This window comes from Festucalex cinctus, chromosome 2 (assembly GCF_051991245.1).
Source record: "Festucalex cinctus isolate MCC-2025b chromosome 2, RoL_Fcin_1.0, whole genome shotgun sequence".
Classification (NCBI taxonomy): Eukaryota; Metazoa; Chordata; class Actinopteri; order Syngnathiformes; family Syngnathidae; genus Festucalex; species Festucalex cinctus.
In genome coordinates, this window is record NC_135412.1 from 37,346,535 (window position 1) to 37,368,559 (window position 22,025).

A 22,025-nucleotide genomic window follows, 5' to 3' on the forward strand; every position below is an offset into this window, starting at 1 on the left:
CATTTCAAATGAACTTGTATTCTTTTTACTGAGTGTATTGTTAAAGAAGAAAGTTAATGTGAGCGCAAAATGAACCAAGATCAAAAATGTAGCGGAAAAAGGAACAAATATCATTTTCTGCTTTTCACCGTCTTCATGTGTGAACACAGCTTGGGGTCGCCATCAAGCTCCAGTTTATGTAGGTAAGTTGACTTCTGGGAAAAGGCTTGATAGAATCCAATTTTGCATCCTAAAACTGTTGGGCTCTTTTCCATCGTTTAAATAACTAGACATGATAATGTCACATTCGTCTTTTTTTTTTTTTTATGTTAGAATTTCAAAAAAATTTTTTATCTTACATTGCAGTTTTTCTGTTTGTGTTTCCTCGCTACAAGAAACCCTATCTTGTTGCTTTCTAAACAGAGCCGCTGCCACGTCCCCCTCCCCTCTCCTGGAACATTGCAGCAAATTAAACAGCATCTTATTTGCTCTGTAACAGAGAGAGTAGGACACAGCTCTTTAGCTGAGACGAGGTGTGTTTTAGATTAGGCACGCTTGGCAGCCGTAAGAGAAAGGCTGGCTGAACAATGAGCCATGCAGAGAAAATTGATGCGTGTGTGTCAAAGTAATACATTGAATTTCCTGGCATCTGATCTCAGGAGTGACAATAGGTGCGTTTCCATTATCCCTTTTCGCAAAAATAAAAGCGATATTGTACTATTTCGATAAAGTACAATTTCGAATTGTCGGTGTTTCCATTGACGAGAGTTTCGCTTCTGAGGCGCAATTCTCGGAATGTCCCGTCTCGCGAGACCTCGCTGTTCTGTAGGAGGTGCTCATGATGTTTACGGAGGGTAGACGGACGCCCGGTGTAGTTATATTACTTTAAAAACACTCACCCGTCATCGGGCGGTTTCGGGCATTTAGTGTTGGTGTTGTTGTGTGTGTCCCTCGGCAGTCAGCAAGCAGTTCTGACACGAAAGCGAGTGGCACCGTACTTCCTACTTCCTGTAATCCTAAAATGTTGTTGTTCCCCTGCGGAGGCTGGGTAAAAGGCGGGTTACAAATTGTTAAAAGTTTCTGATGTTTTCTGCTCTATTAATCAGACATGGCAGGACAGGATTTCAAGCTCTCCTCTCCTTCAACTTTTCGAAGGCGGCTCGCTCAATTACATCTCTCTCTCTTTTATGCTCATGACGTGCAGTAGCCGATACAAATCACTTCAGCATGTAAAACAAAAATACAAAACCAAAATTAATCATTCTCAAAACAAATAGTAATTGCAAGTTTATTAAAAATACACATAAACAACGTGTTACATTCCTTTCCTCCGTGACCGGGCGGGTGTCACATGACTACTAATGCGCAAAAAGTGTTTCCATTACCCTTTTGCGAAATACTTCTTTTTCGATACGTCTCAAAAACCACCTCATGAGAGCGCAAAAACTTTTTTGCGATATTTGAGAGTTTTTTTCGCAATCCGGTGTTTCTATTACCAGCTTACTTTTGCGAAACATGCCTTTTGCGCAAAACTGAGAGTAATGGAAACGCACCTAATGTAATTAGAGAAGCGCTGACCAGTTTTCAGTTCTGTGTAGCGTCATGATTATTTATCTCCAAGTTTTGAAAGACTGAAGTTTGTTCACCTGCCTGGTTGAATGGTGTTCTGGTCAGCAGTTTTATTGTAGGGTGCAGGCAAGTGAAAGAAAGCAAACTAATGGCTACTGAGGAAGTCAGAGCACTTGACTACAAAGTCCCTGCTGTGGTTCTTCCTCCTACAGCACATACTTTAACCCCCACCTAACACTGCTTCAACTCAAAGTCCCTCCCCTTTCCACTTCTCTACTTCTCTGCTTATAGTACAAATGTGTGAACACTTTTTTTTTATTTATGTATATATATATATATATATATATATATATATATATATATATATATATATATATATATATATATATATATATATATATATATATAGGTTGAGATAGGTTTTATCGTAGCACAAAAAAGTGTACTGGAGGTAGCAGAGGGAATAAATTCACAATATGCTTTTTTACATTCAAACAATGGGCTCAAATGCTGTCTGTGATCGAAGGAGATAAACCCCCCCCCCCCCCTTTTTTTCCTCTCACTCTCTCTACTGCTATTTTTTTTTTTCACTCACTGTCTGCTTTTTATGCCTGTTGATGTGAGCTCGCCACAGACAGCGGATCTGGCCCCTCGAAATGAATGAGGTGAAGGGACACTAAACCCTAATTCCCCCGATTTGACTTCTCAGTTACATGTCATTTCGCTCAGATTAGTCTCTTTTGTTCTCCGCTCTCCCCCTTGTTGCCGCTCCCCTCCCTCCATCTTGCTCGTTTGGCCGCCTCTCTCAACATGCTCAGACACTGTGTCACTCACAGATCGCACAGTAGTACTGATGGATATTTTCATTCATGCTATCTTGTAAATGGCTTCCTGGGATGGCGGAGAGAGTAAAGAAGGAAGAGCTTTTGGGGGGGAGGCATTGAGAGAGATATAATGCATCACTCAGCGAGTGCAGGCGAGGGCGATAACCCCCTCCTCCCTCTTATTCCCCCCTCTTCCAAACAGCTCATTCACCCCTTAGCAGATAACAAGCCCACCCTGGGGTTACAAACACATGCACATACACACACACAGCCTCAAAACAAAGCCAATGATGTCACAGGAGCTCTTGTGTATAGACAGCCGCACCTCTACAAATGGGCTCTTGGCTGTAAGGGCCATTAAATATCTTTTGCCACCCCTTTTTCCCCTTTGCAGGCAGTAAGATAAACCACAGCCAGATCAATAACTCAGCTGACACAAACATATAAATAACAGAGACCGTGTGTCACAGAAATGCTTGCCGCACACCTTTTGTGAGAGGAAGCTTGGAGTCATGGAACAAGCAACAATACTGACACTATATGACTGACTGTAGCCTATTAAAATGTCGTCTTACGATGGAGCTTTTCACGGGTGTGTGCATGCAGTGTTAAGCTGTCAGAACATGATGGAACAACAAAACTGCATATATCCCAATCTACTTTGTAAACAATCCAAATAATCAAATTATCAATTAGGAATAGATTAATCATGGAAGAAGATGTAATTTTGGGATGTGCTTTGTTGAAAAGATGTCATGAAAACTAGGCGTGAGTATTTTTTTAGATTCTGGCATTTGTGTACACTGCTAGGCTGCAACCATCAAAGATTCTCTTGAGTCAGTCTACGGTATTTTGTGGTATAAATAAGGACATGACAATGTTGAGTGACACTTTATTTAAAAAATAACCATTGATCTATGAATCAGTTGTCAAATGCCCCATCCCTAATTAAGACAGCTGCCTATTTTGACTTCAGCACATTTTTCTAACGTGCATTGCAAAGACTGCACCAGGTGGAGCAGCCGCCATTAGCCCCAGCCTCAAATTTGTCCTCCCCTGTTCCTTTCTCAAGTGCTCTCAAGCTGTATTTTGTCGGCTGCAGCGTGAATGTTTTTGTTCTGCTGAGGGGGTGGGTGGCTGTGGTTCACGACCCGACCATACCAGCGGACCCACCTCCTTGCACACTTTGTGAAAGAACTGTTTTGCATTTTTGAGGGTTATTTCATTTGGCATGATCATGGATTTCCTTATTCCAGCAAAGAATGTAAGACTTGTACTTTTGCCAAACCAGGTTATGTTAGGGCAGGGGTGTCAAACATAAGGCCCGCGGTCCGGATCAGGCCCGCAAAAGGGTTTAATCCGGCCCACGAGATGATTTTGTAAAGTTAAAAAAATAAAAATAAAAAAAATAATCAGCCGGCCACAATCAAAATATATCAAATGTGTAATTTCACAAGCAGTCCTCAGATGAGCAATGCAACTTGTACGGGATAATCGTCCTGGATGTCATTATTTTACACACATCTTAAAGTTCCGGTTTGTTTAATTATTATTATTTTTTTAGTCATAGACCGACAAACTTGTTAAATACGGCACAAATTAAATTACTGACAAACTATTACTGGTAACACAAATAGATATGACAAGGATTAGCATCCTTATAACATCTTTAACTGCTCCACGCAATGCATTCTGGGAACAATATATTTTTATGCAAAACAGGTAGATTTAATACGTCTAGAACTCAGTGTTGCCGCGTTCCATTTGCATTTGTATTATTTTTTGGAACAATATGATTACAGTTGAGCTCCGTAATTTAGGGCTGGCACACAAATAGCGAAAATCTGCGTATAACTGACAGCAATCGTTTTTAAGTTGTATACCGTTATTTTACAGATGCGGCCCACTTGGTAATATATTTTCCTCCATACGGCCCGTGAGCTAACATGAGTTTGACACCCCTGTGTTAGGGGAAGGTGGTGGTGGGTCAGGGTTAACTTCAGTATTGCGCACTGATGTATAAATGGAGTGGAACAATGGCATAATTCCCCTTGGGCGTAATGTTTGCTTTGGAAAGGCAACCTTGTAGCGCTCCAAAAGTCCTTAATCCTATTACTCGCATTCCAATTGAATTTGACTCAATGAGAAAAAAAAAAAAAAAAAAAGTCTTTTCAGCAGAGGTAACAACACTCCAAATAATTTGTGCCTGAGCTTGACTGCATCAAAGCACAGATGCCTCGGGAAGTGCCAACTTCTTGACACTAACACACGTTTATATTTTCTTTCAGATTGTGTGTACATTGAGAGTCGCCGGCCCAACACTCCCTACTTCATTTGTAGCATTCAGGAGTTCAAACTGGTGAGTAGTTTAATTCCCTCCTGTCAGTCTTGTTCTTGTGTGCTTAAGCTCTGAGGTGCTTGAATGTAATGTAACTGCCAAAATCCGAGGAGGGGCTGCATGTTGAGTTTTGCAGTTGAACTTTGCAATCGGGCGCAATAATGCAGATATATGTGCCTCCAAAAGAAGCAGTGTGTACACTTGCTGCTGCCATTGAGCTGTTAGTTGTCATTTAGTAGAGTGGCTGTTTCAACAGACTATTGAGGGCTTGGTTGGTGTCGGCCGACCCCCAGGGGACCCAAATAATGGCTACCAAAAGCCAGGGTGATGATGGGAGGTCAGTTGAGAGGCCCCACACGCACACACGTGCGTACACACACTAGTTTTGCAAATCTATGTGTATGTTGTTCTGTATTCATGCTATGAGTTCTGTGTGAATATATTTGATAGTGAAGGTCAGTTTCATGTGGATGGATTTCCACCCCGCCTTTTTTTTTTTTTTTTTTTTTTTTTTTTTTTTTTTTTTTAAAGAGCAGGCCTTGCAGCCGGGGCAGTTTGGCCCCTCAACAGCAGGACTTTGATCAGATTCCAGCTTTGCGCACATTCCCCACCTTGACCAAAAGTACCAGAAGAGACAGACTACATAGAAATTATAGATATATTTCTAGAAAGGAGGGTGAAAAAAAACAAGCCTCAGCTCCTCTATCTGACCTTTCTCTTCTCAATCTCCTATCTTGCTCTAGATCAGTGTCACGCCCCCCCCATACACCTGTAATTAATGAACAGCCATCTGCATGCTTGTGTGTGTTTGAACAGACGGCATCTTGTAGTTTCTACACAACAACAAGCCCTGCTGGCTTTCCCAAACAACTGTGTTTTTTAGCTTTGCCTGGCTGGCTCCAAATCACAAAAGTCTGGCTATAAAACGGCATTGAATAAGTTCTGTTTACTCGGCCAAACAAAATAGTCTTCAGAGGATAATATTATATAATTTAGGTAGTAATCGTACATTCTCGCTTGCAAAGCTGAAATGCACCCCTGAACACAAAAGTGGGACACACAGTTTTTTCCCTAGGGAGGTACGGGAAGCTCTTGTGTTAGTCCATTGTTGCACTTAGTGTTCTTCGTTTCCTGCTTTTGCCACCACATGCTGAAAAGAGCAAGACCACAAGCTACATGGAGGTGAGCTCTGATTAGACATCAACACAATTTATTTCCCATCTTCTCATTCTTCCTTGCATCTGCCTCTGGCCTCCGCTTCTAAACTATTGATCGACATCCCCGCACCCTTTATGTGGGAGCTTTCAAGGCACAGTCAAGGGGGAGGACATTTTATTGCCCACCCCAACCAAAAAACCTTATCAATATCCCTTGCCCTCTGCCTTTCCGCATCCCGTCTCGGTCTCAAGCCTGGAACTGTCCCACTTGTGTATTTTAGCTAATGACCTGTGAATCCAATTAGTGTGCAGAAATACCAAATGCAGCCATCACTCTCGGTTGCAATCTGGATTGAAGCCTGTCCCTTTCTTTCTCTGTCTTTCACTCGGAGGATATTTCTACTTTGAGATTATTCACTGGCTTGGCATTCCATGTTACTCACACACTTAAACACAAGCACAGCAAGCAGACTGCCAACGGTAGCATATGCAAAAATAAATCCTGCAACGTAGGGCAATCATCTTCCCTTGTTTGTTTAGTCACCGGCTGCCACTGCAGTGCTAACAGCAACCTCTCTGACACATCGATCAAGCTATATAGACCTCATTTTGCTCCCTCCCTGCTAAAATGTCTGCTCAGAAAGAGCAGCCACTAGTTGGAAGACATCCTAACCATTATCAACCATTGTTTAGTTATGAGTAATCGAAGTAAGAAACTGAAATACCAGGACAAATGTTTATGTATATTAAACTAATAAATGGGCTTAGTAATGGAATGAATTCATCATTAAAATTAGGGGTGTTAAAAAAAAAAATCGATTCGGCGATATATCGCGATACTACATCGCGCGATTCTCGAATCGATTCAAAAAAAAAAAATCGTTTTTTTTTTTTTTTTTTTTTTTTTTTTTTTTTTAAGAGCTCAGAATTGTTCATTCGGTAGTCTTACCGATTCAACGTCTTATCATCATTGCCTTTTTTTTTTTTTTTTTTTTTTTTTTTTTGTGTGTGTGTGTGAATCGATTTTTAAACTTCCATTTTTAATGGAAAAATATTCAACAAAACGTCTGACTTCGGGTTAGGATTCACACCTTGAGCATGGAAGAATGTTATATGAACGGAACATTAAGCCTTAATATTTTATTTTTTAATGCTGTTCAAACATGAAACAGATTACAACCTCTATAAGACTGAAATTTCAGATAAATAAATAATACATTTTCATATAAATCTTACACTCTACAAGCTTACTGATTAGTATTTTCTAAATTTGAATGAAAAAAAATCGCAACAATCGACTTATAAATTCGTATCGGGATTAATCGGTATCGAATCGGTATCGAATCGAATCGTGACCTGTGATTCGTGATACGAATCGAATCGTCAGGTACTAGGCAATTCACACCCCTAATTAAAATGTTGATTCTTGGCTGCAACCAACAGGTCAAAGAACAAGATGTCAGCTATGACCCACATCCGCACCAGACCTATGTGTAATTTAAATTGTCCATTGTGAAAATATCCCCCGTTTAGATTACTGATGATTAATAAAAGTATTGTGATAAAGGACGGAAGCACTTTATATCATCATGGACAATAATACACATTGATACCCTCAAGTAGCACTATTGGAAGCCTTTAGTAACACACTCTAATCAGTGCATTCGCACAAGGAACACTTAAAACGTACAAATATGGCGGAGTATCTATGAACACACACAAAGGCCCTCCACCTTGCGATGGCGAAATTGAACTGCTGGCATAAAAAAAATTGTATTGAACACGGTTGTGTAATTAAACAGGGGAAGGGATGGCTGTGTGTGGTTGATTGTATTGGCATACTTCCCCTGTTCCTGGAGGGAGAAACACTGCAATCGCTTCATAAGCAAGAGAGGGCGGGGTACAAGGATGCGGGGAGAAAGGATGTGGGGAAGGAACAAGGGGGAGGCAGCGGGAATTGAACGCAGCAGACTTGGCCAATAACGGCAAATGAGGTTAGATACAAGCAGAGGAGGTGCTGGAGGTGGGGGTCAATGAGTGTTGAGGACGTGGACACAATGACTAGAACATTGGATGGGAGGAGGGTAGGTGAGTGACGGTAGATAAAGAGGAGCGAGGAAGATGGGGGGGGGGATGAAGCGTAGAAACAGACAGATGAGATTGAGAGAGAAATGGAGACCGAGGAGACAATTGAGGTAGAGGGAGAAAGATGGCTGCTTGAAACAGTGGTCAACTTTGCAGATATGGTGGCATATCGTTCACTGCTCTGACTTAATTGTCTTCTTACAGGCTGTGTGCATATGCAGTATTAAATCATTCAAATACACTTTAGAATATAAGTAGCATGATGCGCCTATTCAACGTCCAAACACCACAGCAGGCTAAGTGCATTAAGCTCATCAAATATGGATAGTAAATAAATAAATAACTATAAGGTTATGCCACATGCTGTAAGTTTAAACCACTGATAGTTGACCTCACTGATCACATTGAAGTAGACTTTTCACTTGAAGTATGTGAACATAACATTCTTGCCATTGTTAATTGCTCTTATTAGCCTTTGGCGAATAACTGGAAAATGAACCATCAATGATTCAATTAATTTCCTTTTTTAATTAAATGTTTTAATGGGGTTGGATAATGTTCTGAACTCCCATTTCTATGTTTTGATGTATTGCACAGAATGATCGGATGTCTTGTGCTATAGTGTATGATTGTCCTTGATAAGATATGAACTGAACATGCTCATCGCTTATACCACATGCACAGTGTTAATCATAAATTGAACATATCATTAAGTTAACAAGGATATTATTGCTTAGGATTTTTGCACTTAACAATTGAGGGATATATGGTTATTTACAGTGAAGCAGATAATGTAATTTTTCCATTGAGAAAGTTAGCTAATTCAGCACCATGTTGTCCAAACCAATGAAAATACTCAATTTGATCTTTTAATAAATCTAAGACATACAAAAGTATGTAAAAATGTGATGAATATTAGGGGTGTTAAAAAAAAATCGATTCGGCAATATATCGCGATACTACAGCTCGCAATTCTTGAATCGATTTAATAGGCAGCCGAATCGATTTTTTAACATCCATTTTTGATGGAAAAATATTCAACAAAACTGTTAACTTTCACACCTTAAGCATGGAAGAATGTTATATTAATGGAACATTAAGCCTTAATATTTTATTTCAATGCTGTTCAAGCATGAAAAATTTTGCAACCTGTTTGTTAAATACAGTAGCTCACAGTTATAAGACTGAAGTTTCAGATCAATAAATAATACATTTTCATACAAATCTTACAGTGTACATGTACAAGTTTACTGAATGGTATTTTATAAATTTGAGTAAAAAAATCGCAACAATCGACTTGTAAATTCATATCGGGATTAATCGGTATCGAATCGGGACCTATGAATTGTGATACGGATCGAATTGTCAGGTACTAGGCAATTCACACCCCTAATGAATATAGTCATTTTATTTTGTCCTCAATTTTATTAGATTATAGTTTGTAAATAGAAAAGAGAGCTTGTTTTGAGAATAGCAATTTAGCAGTCAATTTTAAACAGACTTGGCATTCCAGCCCTCTCGTGGCTGCCTCATATGACTGCAGTGTCACTCCTCACATTGGACAACAGAACAACACTTCATCAGAGTACAATTGTGACCTCTGTGTGGTTTGTTTTGAGTGGCAATACAGTTTCTCGACACACAAATGAAGCATATCTCACAAAACCATTGACTGGTGTTTTCTTCCATCTATATCTTCTTTATGTTGGATGAAGACACAAATATGTTGGCTTGTCATTTTTTTGTGGACCTTGTCGGCAGCCGTAATGAAATTCAAAGTGCTAATAATTAGCTAAGCAATGATGTCCTCTAGTTAATTAGGTTGGCTACAGCGGCCTGTATGTATGACTCAGTGGTGCTTTGGAGAGTGCAGTCGCGTTATTGTTCTGATTCAACTTCCATGGATCCGTTTTATCTTTGTGTGATGCAGTAAGTCCACGAAAGGCAAAATGTTTGCACTACAATCTTTGCTTTTTTTCCCCTCCACCAAATTCTCTCTTCCATTGACATGATGGTAAGGGACTCGCTTGACAGGGATCACTTGTCACTCCCGAGAGCTGCGTTCCCTGTTTTTATCTCCCACCCTCGCTCACTGAACATTTTGAAATGCAATTATGGATCAGTGAGCACCGCCATCAGTCGTACTTCTTGTTAATATTTATCAAGTGGAACAGCAGCCGCTGCTTTCTCGCGAAAGGGGCACAGCAGTCATTAGGTGCAATCTTGTGTGTGTGCGTGCATGTGTGAGAGAATCGCTGAGCTCCTCTTTTAATTCCCTGGTCCACTCAGCTGTTGTAAGCGAGCCGCTAGATTTCACAGGCGAGAACATTTGGAGCTTCTGCCTTTCTCAATTTTGTATGTGTGTGTTGTGTGTATGGAGCTGTCTTCATGTGCCTGCTTGTAGCTTGCTCTCTCTGAGAGGAAGCAGCTTTGACAAGGGCATCTCGCCTGTGTAGACATGGCCAGCCAGCTGAGCCTGCTGCAAGCTGTTTGATTGAAGCATTCTTCCTTTAATGTTCCCCATTGAGTAGCAGCGGCAGCCTTAAAGCAATAGACGCATACAGCAACAGCTACCAAACACCCTTCGTTGTCACTTAACTTCCAAAGGAAAGGCGCACAAAAATGGTTGTAGTCATTACCTTTGATGGGCCACAGCAGGTTAACACGTGAAGTATTTTTTTCCCTTCATAATCAGCTGCTTGACAAATAGTCCCATTCATTCTTCCCATATTATTAGCTGTGACTAGACCTTGGGAGTTAAGCACGTTTTTCCACTATCCGAGACTTTCTCCATTATGACAGTTGTGATTAATTTCCCTCTGTGCGGTAAGCACCACAGCGGTTGTGCATGCTTTCGCAATCCCCTTCTTGCCTCTTGATATTTCATTGAGATGAAGCCATTAATGCTGCTCTTATAATACCACTGGGTCATTTAGCAGAGGTGATGTTTCTTGGCAACATGTGCCAAAGCACACACACGTTAATAGACGGACAAGGCGGATGTCAGCTTGAAAGCTCGGTGCATTTTTAGATCCAATGAAGCCCCTCGCATACTGGATCTCTTAGACGGCTACAGGGCTCCGTCTCTTTGGGGATAAGAGTCAATTGGTTGTTCACAAGAGCACCGTGATGAATAAATAAAGTAGTACAAATGGCAATGTGGAGAGAACAGCCACAGTAGGTAGAAAAGGCTCTTTTTAGCTCCCCTTGTGGGCCTGAAAGCAAACCCCATACATATTCCCTCAATCATAGTTAAGTGCTGCAGTGGAAACAAGTTGCCCACCCAGTCGTATTATTTCCCGAGTTTTCGAGTGGTGATTGCCTTTTCCAAATATGGGTGGGGTGGGCGGTGCTTTCTTAACACTGGGGGTTGGGTGGTTTGAGGCCAGCGGGCATTTTCATAAGGCTTCTTAAAAATCGGAATCAATAGCCACTGCTGCTAAATTATTCAGTTTGTGAAGGTTCATGCTCACTCTTGCATCTTGTAGTTTTCTTCAGCCTTGTCAGTTACGATGTTCATTTATCAAGTCCGAAAGTTTTATGTACAGTAAATCAAGATGTTTACGGGGCGTGAACACCTGGCACTGTTTCTTGCCACATCAGAGGCATAAATGTTCCATGTTGGCGACGCATTCAAATGTTCTCTATGGGGGAATAAATGGTGGTACATGCGCAACAAAGAGCTACTTTTTTCCTTACCCAGTGCAGCAAATTTTTTTTAATTATTATTTTTTAAAAAAAATTTTTTTTAGTAGTGTCAAAACATTAACTCTCAAGGCAAAAATAATTTTTCATTTTCTATTATATCTTCCGCCACAACTGGGGTGGCTAATTTATCAGACATGCCAACGTGTTTGTAAGTCCTTGATCAATTTCCTAATATGGTGGTAATTAATTGACTGTTTTATTCCATCCCTTTTACAGTCATTATTTTTCCCCATTTTTTTGCTATATTCTATTGTCGTCTTTGGACGAGCTCTTATCCTTGCTTGGCCACCAAGAGCTGCATGTAGTAACCAGACACTAAACACATTTGCGTGGATTGGTCAAGCTTTAATTGGATTGGCCTCTGCTCTAAAAACAGTCGGCTAATTTTACACCACGTCCTTGTCTTCGCCCACTTCACATTTCTCCATTCCCCTCCTTGTCTCTTTTGCATTCTCAACCCGTCTCTTCCTCCTCCTCCTCTGTGGGTTCTCAGCTCAACTCAAGAGTAATTTGCAGCTTGCCCAGTGTGTGTCATGCCAATAAAAAAGACTGAGATACAGCAGGAGGAAAGGTGGCTATTGATGTGGAAACAAAGATTTACTGTGGTATCGTTTTCAAACACACTACTACAGGGCCCCATCCCCCAAACAAACACTTTTTCCTCGACCCCCATTGAAGAACACATGGTGCACATTTACTCTAGTAGAAAGAGCAAAGAAAGGCGGAAATGGCATAGAGAAGAGTACACAGGATAAGAGGAAATTTCGGAGATTGCTGTGAGGTCTGAGGAATGTCCACACTTGGTACCTGTGAAGTCGCTTGCCTCACGTGAAACGGCAGCCGAACTGCCAGCGGCTGCCATCTCCAGCAGCTCCCCATAGCACGCTCTTGACATTCTGTACATGTGCTACAGCTTGACTCGCAGCTATTTCGTGTCCTCACCACCTCTGAATGCTTGTTGATCTAAAGCAGCTGACTCACATCGTGCCTTCATCATGAAAGGAATACCAGTCAGTTTGAGATCTCTTTAAAAGCCTATTTTTCATGCCTTGCTCAGTCCACACTGTGTATTCAAGCAACATTTTGCAAAGCCAAGAGAGTTTTTATCGGATATGTCATAAAGATTTATATGCTGCGGCTGCCCAATAACCAATAAACAGGAGACGACAAGCGCTGAATGTTGAAGCTTGACACTCAAATGTGGCTTTTTGGTCTATAAAATGCAGTAATATCCTTTTGGCAACATTTCAAAGACTGCAACTTTCATATTTGTCACTCATTTCTTTTGGGATTCACCAAATATAGAATGGTATTTCCTTGGATACAAAAGATGGTATGTTCTCAGTTTAGGGCGTTGTATTTCCACTGCCCCACAGTGTCTCTGACTGATGTCCTTTAACATTCAGTCTAAATTGTTTGCCCATCAGTCACTCACTGCCTGTGGATGATATTCAGCAAAAGTATCACATCTGTATTAGCATATTGTGATTCTGTGCATAATGTGCATTTTTAGTCTCATTTTTAGTTGTGATAGGTGTTTATATAGTCAGTTTCTGTCCTTCTGACTCCCTCAAGGAAAAATTGATTCAAATGTACTTTATTAGTGAGCTCAATTTTTCAGACGAAAAAAAGCCAAAAAGGTATGTTGCCGCGCGATAAAAGTTGCATGTCGTCAATGATATAGAAGTAGAACAATGTTCCAAACAAAAGCCCTGCTGTGATGTTTGGCCTGAAATTCTTCCAAGAGAAATTGATTGACGTTTTTAAAAAGAAGAAATTTAAGCGATGAAGTTGTAATGAATGCACAAATTATGACCGGAGATTATCCTTTGATGCTACCAGAAGTCGAGTCACGGTGAGATACGCAACATCTGTCGTAAAGCATTACAGTGATTTAAAAGTTTTCATTTAAGATGCATATTTCCTTGAAATTTTGGGTTATATTCTGTATTGTACGACATGTATCGGACATATTTGCCTTTAGAGGTCCCTTCTCATTTGATGGTACCTCGAGTGACGAGCCACAACAAAGGAAATACCAATCTATATTTGGTGAATCCCAAGAGAAATGAGTGACAAATATGAAAGTTGCAGTCTTTGAAATGTTGTCAAAATTACTGTTACCCAATCAATCCAAAACTACCAATTTTTACTTACCTCGTAGTACACTACTTGAGTTAGCACCTTTTTCCACCATTGACTAAAGATTGTCATCTCTGTTGAAATTTGACACAAGTACCAGTTGATTGTTGCTGTGAAGTAGCCTAAACACTGTTTGAGCTAGAGAAGACATTTTCTGGAATCAAAGAGCCGATTCGTGCTTTGCCATCCTCTCTGTAGCTGCACTCATTTCTGTTCCTGCCACACTCAAACAGTCTTTGTTCATTCCTTTGTAAGAACGTACTTAACAGCTTGGCAGTGTTGTTTGTGAACAGGCATGTCTTTGTTCCAGCATGCAGTTGCCGCTTGTGTACAGAGCAGAGGGAGGTGAAATTGTAGCATTTTGGCTGTTAATTTTTTGGGGATGAAATTATCATGACAACACAAGGCACCCTTTTCAAACAGCTGTCAATTCTTTCAGTTTTTATTTAATGACATCTGTCTTCACATTTGCACATGTGAATAGTGTCCAAAATAGCCACGATTGCACATTTTGTAAAATCGATCATTGAAGTTGACAGCGAGCTCAGTTAGCTTTTAATCTATTTAGCTACACTAAACCATTTGTAGAGCAGCCGTATGTTCATTCATTTGAGGCTGAATAACGTTTTGTGGTTTCACATCATTTGCGCTTTCCATACCTTATGGCATTCTTGACCTTATTCCACATGACTTCCTCTGACGTCCCCTTTATCCCTCTCCTCTGCTGTCTGGTCTCTGTGATGAATCTTTTGCTTCAAGGCATTGTGAGTGGAGTGGACCATTTACTTGTAGTAGCTCAGCATGCAGGGCTTAAAAGCTCTTACTTCAGGGAATACTGATTGACTTGATTTACTTGGTTTATCATGTGATTTTTAAAGGAATAGGCAAAGTGATTGATGTGGTCTAGTTGTGCTATAAGCTCACCTCACATGTCTATGTTGTGTAACATAGATGTGCCTGCATACGATAGTTTACTTTTCCTCTCTAATATGATTTACTTGATCAATGAAGTGTTTGTTGTATGTTTTAAATGAGATGCTATAGATGGTTATTGTGTTGTGTGTTTTCTTTTGTTTTCAGGCACTGCAGCTTAATTAGAGATGGATTGTTTTTATTGTCAGATAAGACAATTAAAGTAATCGCTTTTGAGCTGCTCTAAGACGTTACATTGCAAGCAGTAAAAGTACTAATTGAACAGCGAAAGGTACAGGAGGAAAACATTGACGCACGCTATTGATTCAGCTCACACATCGACTTTGCTCGTCCTGCTTTGCTTAGACTTCCTTTCCTTAAACACTTACCTCCCAGCCCACTTTAACATTAAATCTAATGGCAGAGGTGTGAGTAAGAGAATGGAAATAATAGCCTAATCCTGCTTGCATTGTGGATGGCTTTCAGGATACAGAAGCAACTGGCCATAATTAGGTGCAAACAGTTTGCTGCCAAACTAAAATGCCATCTAAATGCCAAATGGGGGTGAGGGTGTGTATATTATATATGGGATGTTACCGTACTGTACACTCTTTGCTGCGCAAGGGGGAGATTAGAAAGAGATGATCTTGCCCGCATTGCAATTGAAAATTCTTGGACTAAAACTGCATATCCAACAGCATTGTTTACTATATGTCAGATAAGATGGAGCATACCATTGGGGGTCATACTGGGACATTTTGAGTGTGATTGAATGTAAACTAGCATGATTAAAACACTAATTAAGTGTGCTTAGCAAGAATGGTGTTCCACCTTTCAGATTGTATGCCAAATCATACTGCTAGGAGACTATTTTTCCGCTTTAGTTTGTCCCCCGTTTCTGGCGGGTAGTTTATTTAGCTATGCAATAGGCTGCTGGCACAGATTAGGTCATTGAAGCATGTCAAATCTCCCTCAATGGCACCCAGTTTACACAGGCTGTTAAAATCCTTTGTCTATCTTTTGCCTTTATGACTGTGGCATCCACTCGTTTGCTGCTCCACATAACCGCCTTGACTGGAGAGGGCTGGATGCTTGGTTTGAGCTGGTTGGTGAGTGCAGCACTGCAGACCCATATAAGGAGCGTGTATCTGCCCAGCGTGGCTCTGCACAGAATCACAAGGTGTCTGAAGCCCACCTGTCAAGTCCCACCACAGCCGTCTTGAACACCAGCTTCACAAAAACCACAAGAGCACATATGCCAGCATGTCCATGTGCTATTGCTAACAGGCTACAACGGCCATATTTATTATGGTAATATGTAATGCTCAGCTTGCAGTTGCTGCTTGCCTTGAATGAAAAGAAGCAGTGTTTTCACAGGCTGCTGCAACAGCCACTTAGCTTCATAGCCTCCAGAGTAAAGCACAGCTCCACATAACCCACCAAAGATTGTCCCGTGTGTGTGTGTGTGCGCGCTTGAGACAGCAGCGTTTGTGTGTGTGTGAGCTGTGTGTATAATCACTCCTGGCTGGCAGCCTTGGAGGGAGAGGTGGAATCAATGCAGTGGGTTATGAAGAGAGAAGAGAAGAGGAAGGGGAGTGCGAGGGAGGAGGCTGATCAATATCATAGCAGCAGGGTGGGGTAATATCCACTTCATGCAGGGATGGGGGGTACGCATGAGGAGACCAGAGGGGGACAGGGAGGGATATGGTAAGCGTATGCTAATCTCCGTGGCGCCGGTAAACAAGAGGCTTTGTGTCAATCACCAGCTGAAGCGGCACATTTTCAGCATTCTCCTCCATTCCAACACCGCAGGAGGATCTGAGGATTTATTTGTTTGGCTGCTGCTTCCCCATTGGTCCCGCCCTGCCATGGGGGCGTGGATGGATAGTGGTAATGTATGGGCTGCCAGGGCAATGATATCCGCTGTTGGGAAGAGCTGCCGGTAGCCCCGCCCTGTTGGAGTCCGCAGACTGTTCGTCAAATTTCTCTTCACAGCCAAACTATTACAAGCATGCAATGTCGTCAAATCACCTTATCGGCCAGCAGCCAAGGAGAGCCTCTGCACAAATAGAGGAAAAGCAACCCAAGTTCACATACATGACATAGCTCACAGCTTTTCCTTCATCTGGCTAGTTGTGTTTTTGATGGTTGTTTTACAGGATTCTATGCAATTCTTGCAGAATGATATAGTAGCCCGTGTCTCCTTTCAAAGCTGGGGGGGGGCAGGATGTGACGAAGAACAAGTCACAGCTGTAAATGGACGTTTCCTTTTCAGCGGTTTGGAAGTCCCCTCCAATGCACATGGGATGCATCATCGGCTTGTGTATGGGGTGATCCGTTTTTTTTTTTTCTTCTTCTTCTTTTTCTTCTTCTTCTTGTAATAGCTGCCTCATGTTGTTTGGTACTCTTGTTCATCTTCTGTTTTCTAGCCCTGAGCACGCTTTCACAGCTAATTATGCTGACCTGGCCTCTCAACAACACACAACACTAACATTGTTTAAGACACAGACATAAAGAAAACACCATCACAACAACAGCTCTGACCTCTCGTCTTTTCTTTCCTTCCCTTTTTTTTTTACCCTCTTCTCACTGCGGATAAACAGCCGTCCTCTCTTTTCCCTGACAGAGTGAGCTGAGGCGTGTAATTCCCCCATTGACAGTAAAATGCTTTACCTCCCCTACCCGACAAAACAAATGCAGTCATCGTCACTGTGTGTATGGCTGCTCCAAATATGCCTTTTGATTTACACACAATTCTTGTATTGTCTAGGTTGGAGTGGAGTATGTTGTTGTTCAGCCTCTTTTTTTTTTTTTTGACAAAAAATGCTATTAATTGTTCTCTCAATGTATATATCTTTTTTAAAGTACTTCACCCCTTTTTATTTTACACTGAGCCTTGTATGAAACTAACTTACTAAACTAATAATGTTCAACAATTTATCTCACCTTGGGACTGAAATTTTCCCAACTGCAATTTTTAGCACACATTATTACATAACTGGAGAGAACATTTCAACCATAAAATTTAACAAATGTATTAATTTTTTTTTTTTATTTTGTCACAGAAAAAGCTAACAATTGCTAACGATTCAGTGGAATTTTGTTTATAGTCAACAGGAAAAAAAAAAAATGTGTCCTTTACAAGGCATTTTCCTTTTACATTGGTCATTTGCACTATTTTAAGTGTCTTCTATTTTAAGTTTATTTTATATCAAAAGATATAAATAAACTCCATTTATAATTTTTCCTTGCATGTGACTTTTGGAAAGTAAACCGTAAATGTGATTATTTAGCACTGTTTTGTTCACATGTTGTATTTTTAATGTCACGGCCATAATGGCGTGACAATAAGGCAACTGTTTTTTGTCAGTCTAGACTGAGAATCATGTGTTTCTCATCTTTTGAGCACTGGCCATGCCTTGTTATTGCAGCTGGGTTGTCTACAATAAATCTCTTGTTGCAGCACAGCAGGAGGCTGCTCAATGCTTTGTGCAAGTGTGTGCGTGTGTGTACGTGCATGCGCGTTGTTTTCACACTACTCGACAGTATTTCATTTGCCCTGAGTAGCTGTTTGATTTTGTGCGCCGCAGCTGTAGGGACATAACTTTGAGTACACGCACATATCTACTAAATTTGCATCTGTGCTGATGTTATCATTGCATGCAGATTGGTCATTTGCATACACCTATTTGCATATTGTACAAAGCGAGCGCGCATGATGGACCACCTACTGCTGAGTGCTTGGCAGTGTACATGACGTATTAGTGATAAGGACCAGTGTCATCGCCAGAGACTGACTGATAGGCAAGGTCATCTTCAGATTCACAGATGGGGAGGCAGGCAGAGAGATGGAAATCTACACAAGCTGGATAAAACAATACAATCGCAACTGCGAGAACTGTTCCAAGCAGCGCGCGATGCCGTCTGTCCGGTTTCGATCGGTGTTTGCATGCCTTTCCTCTCACTTCATCAACTTCCAGCCATGCGTCACCGGCATTCTCCTGGGCGTGTTTGCTACTACACAGAAATCTTTGGATGTTTGTCTCTGAGCATGCATGCGGAAATGACTGCGGCTGCATATTAGATGAACGACAAATATTCATATTAGCTTGATGTGCACACACACAAATAAGCCTTTCACTGCTTTTCAGAGTCGCATAGATTTAAGGAGTTCCACGACACTAGGGATCGGCATCATAATTCATCGCTTGATTAGTTGGTCTTTCGGCTGTCGTTTGTGTGGAACCTATTGTTGATTAATCGTGTCTTGGAGAGGTTGAGCTACATCCACAAAGGCCCCCCTGGCCAGCTTTATTCTACCTAATACAAGGCAAACATGGACACAGGAGTTCAGCACAATTGAAGAAATGCCCCTTTCCGTAAAAAAAATATTTTAAAAAAATTAATTCAATGACCGTCATGGACGTTTAGATGCGTCAAATGGAATGTAACAATTTGCTGCCGCAAAAAAAAAAAAAAAAGACAAGAAAAATTGTTAGTAGAAAGTTTGTTGCTATGTTGAGAAAAGATGACTCAATTCATGGAGTGAATGATGAATGGCATGTAAAAAAAAAAAAAGCCACTGACATTCAATTTAAGACGTGATGAGTCAGCACTGCTCACCACACATTTCATCGTTTTACATCTGTAAATAAAGCATTTTGTCATTAAAAATCTTTTCTAAGTCTTGCTTTTGTGTTGTTTTTTATAGCTTTGCGTGTCATGTCACAACAAAAAATAATATACTACTTGACATGATTCCACAAAAACAAAACTGGTGTTGTTGGTAAAGCAGACTCATGTTCTACTGCTGATTACGAAAGAAAAGAAAGGAGGTAGAAACACTTTTTTTTTTCCTGCTGAGAGAGGAAAACGAGAGGTTCGCTGCTTCTGTTGTCGCAGAACACAATTTTCTAAAACACAGTGCTCCAAAATGGCTGACAAATTGAATAACTGCTTTGAAAATTGCTGTCAATGAATGAATATAGGACATTTAGTATTCCTCAATTCACATGCAATTTGCACCTTTGTTGATGCGGCAAGCAACTTATGTGTGAAACTTAAGTGTGTGGCACAGTGTGTGTTTATAGTGTGAAAGTTTTATGCATGTGTGTGCGTGTACTCAATCGGGTCGAGGCTGTGTCAATTAGCGCAGGCTTCAGCAAGCTTTCTCATTTCCTGCCTTCCATTACTGCACACAGTCAGCCCACAACTCCTTCTCTGCCATGCTCTGCCCGGGAGGCTAAACACACACGCACACGCACCCGAGGTTTGGATTAGTCAGGCAAGTGTCCATTATGTCCACACACATCTAGACAAAGCCTGATATTCATATCCCCCTGACGTGACGCTGTTCCCTCCCCCAACTCATTTGTCCAGACAGTACAGTACAAGTGAGACGTCGCATTAGCTTTTCAGGCTATGCTATTATGCTAATTAGGGGAAACTAAAACAATGGATTTCGGTCTTCCAAGCCAAACAGGTTGAGGCACTTGGCACAACAAAAACATGGTGTTTTTAAAACGTCAGCATTGCTGTGCGTGTTGTGTCTGACTCATGGTTATATTGCCTTGAGTCCAGGCTAGTCTCTGGTCCCAATTGAAGATCCCCGGCTGCGCACGCACACACACATATATGCAGAAAGGTAGGTATCAAAGCGAGTTGTCTTTGAAGCTGCTAAATGAAAGGCTGTAGGCAGAAATGACAATGTTTTCTGGCAGGCTGTAACTCTGTGTCTGGCTGAGCGGCAGGGCTTGAGAAATAAAGTCAGTATTATGATCTGAACAGCAGATATGAGCTCCCCTAACTGCCTCCATCTGTCCTCACACAGCCCGCGTTTGAAGTCTCACTTGGATCTGCATTCTGGTCAATAGCCTTGTTCTTTTTTGTGTGTGGACTGAATCACTCCTCAGTGTTTTGTCTCGCTCTTCTGAAGATAATCATCATTATGAGTGATTGTGTTGTTGTTTTTTAAGTCCTCTCTCCCTTTGCCTGGAATAACATTGTTTTTTGTTGGAGTCTAAGACAAATATTTATGTTGGACTCAAGGTTAGTGTGCTCCGTTCTCACCCCTATCCTCGGCGGGGGCAGGGTAGTATGGTCAACATCATTCGTTTTCTTATTATTTCTGCCATGGGTTTAGTCTTTACCCCTGGGACTTTTTTGAAACACTTAAATCACTTCAAAAATTGAGTGGAACTGCCCAGAAAGGCCTCCTTTTTGGCCCAAACTAGTACCCATGGGATTCCCGACCTCCAACATAGTAGAAATGTGAGCGGAAACTGTAACTACTATAAGAAAATAACTGACAGTAGAAACAGCAAAAACCCAATGTACATTACTTCTTACACATTTAAATGGACGATGGAGTCAAGTGATGGAGTCCCGCATCTTATTCAGCAACGCTAAACATAATAGTATTGCCAAGTCAAATATGCAGATTATTTTCACAGTCCAAATTCTTCAAGCAAGAATGTGTTAATGATGTGTCAGATCCGGTAGACCACAGCATTTACTGAAGTTCCAAGTTCAAATTCAAATAGGCCTACCGCACCAAATTGAACTCAGCAGAACCGTTTGGCAGGAAGGAGGATTAACTGTTCAATCAGATTAGCAAGCGATTTTATTTGTTTGCTGCTCACAGCCTTGAGGCTATGCTGCTGCTGTGAGCATTTAGGCACCAATACTGTATATTGTGAAGAAAAAAAAAGAAAAAGACTTCCATTCACCTCAATCTTTGTTTTTGCGTTAAACATATGGCTGTGCAATTAATCGAAATTCAATTACAATTTCAGTTACACTCTACAATTACAAAATCAGCATAATCGTAAAAAAAGATGACTAATTTTTGAGTTGTTTAAATTTACACAGTTGCGCCTTTTTTTTTTTTTTTTTTTTAACAAGTAATTTAATAAATTTTGTTTCATCCAAAAGGAACTTGCATAAATATAGTTTCTCAAAGAATTGTCTTAATATTTTTTGTTTTTGTTTTTTACATTTAAACATTTTCTTGTTTTGTGCCAAAAAATAAAGGATTGTACTACGGCACAGTGCACATGCTGCACTCCAACTTCGTTTTTGCCGACATAAATATATATTACAGTATTATAAATTCTGTTTGTTCCAAAAGGAACTTAGATCAATTATAGTGTTTCTATTTTTTTTTTTTTTTAATTGGTCTTACTATTTTTAAATGTATTAACATTTTCTTGTTTTGTACCAAAAAATAAATGATCATCCTACTGCACAGTGCACAAGCTGCACTCCAACTTTCAATTTTTTGCCGAAATAAATAAATAAATACATAATGTT

The 22,025-nt window shown here is 40.7% G+C and overlaps 1 protein-coding gene across 6 annotated transcripts in view; it reads left to right on the forward strand.

Annotated features, from left to right (window-relative positions):
- Positions 1-22,025, forward strand: part of rerea (arginine-glutamic acid dipeptide (RE) repeats a) — a 193,806-nt gene that overhangs the window by 118,495 nt on the left and 53,286 nt on the right. For all 6 annotated transcript variants that reach the window (XM_077514959.1, XM_077514961.1, XM_077514963.1 and 3 more), the window contains one exon: positions 4,661-4,731. In XM_077514959.1, the coding sequence (XP_077371085.1) occupies positions 4,661-4,731 (71 nt within the window). The remainder of the gene's footprint in view (positions 1-4,660; positions 4,732-22,025) is intronic.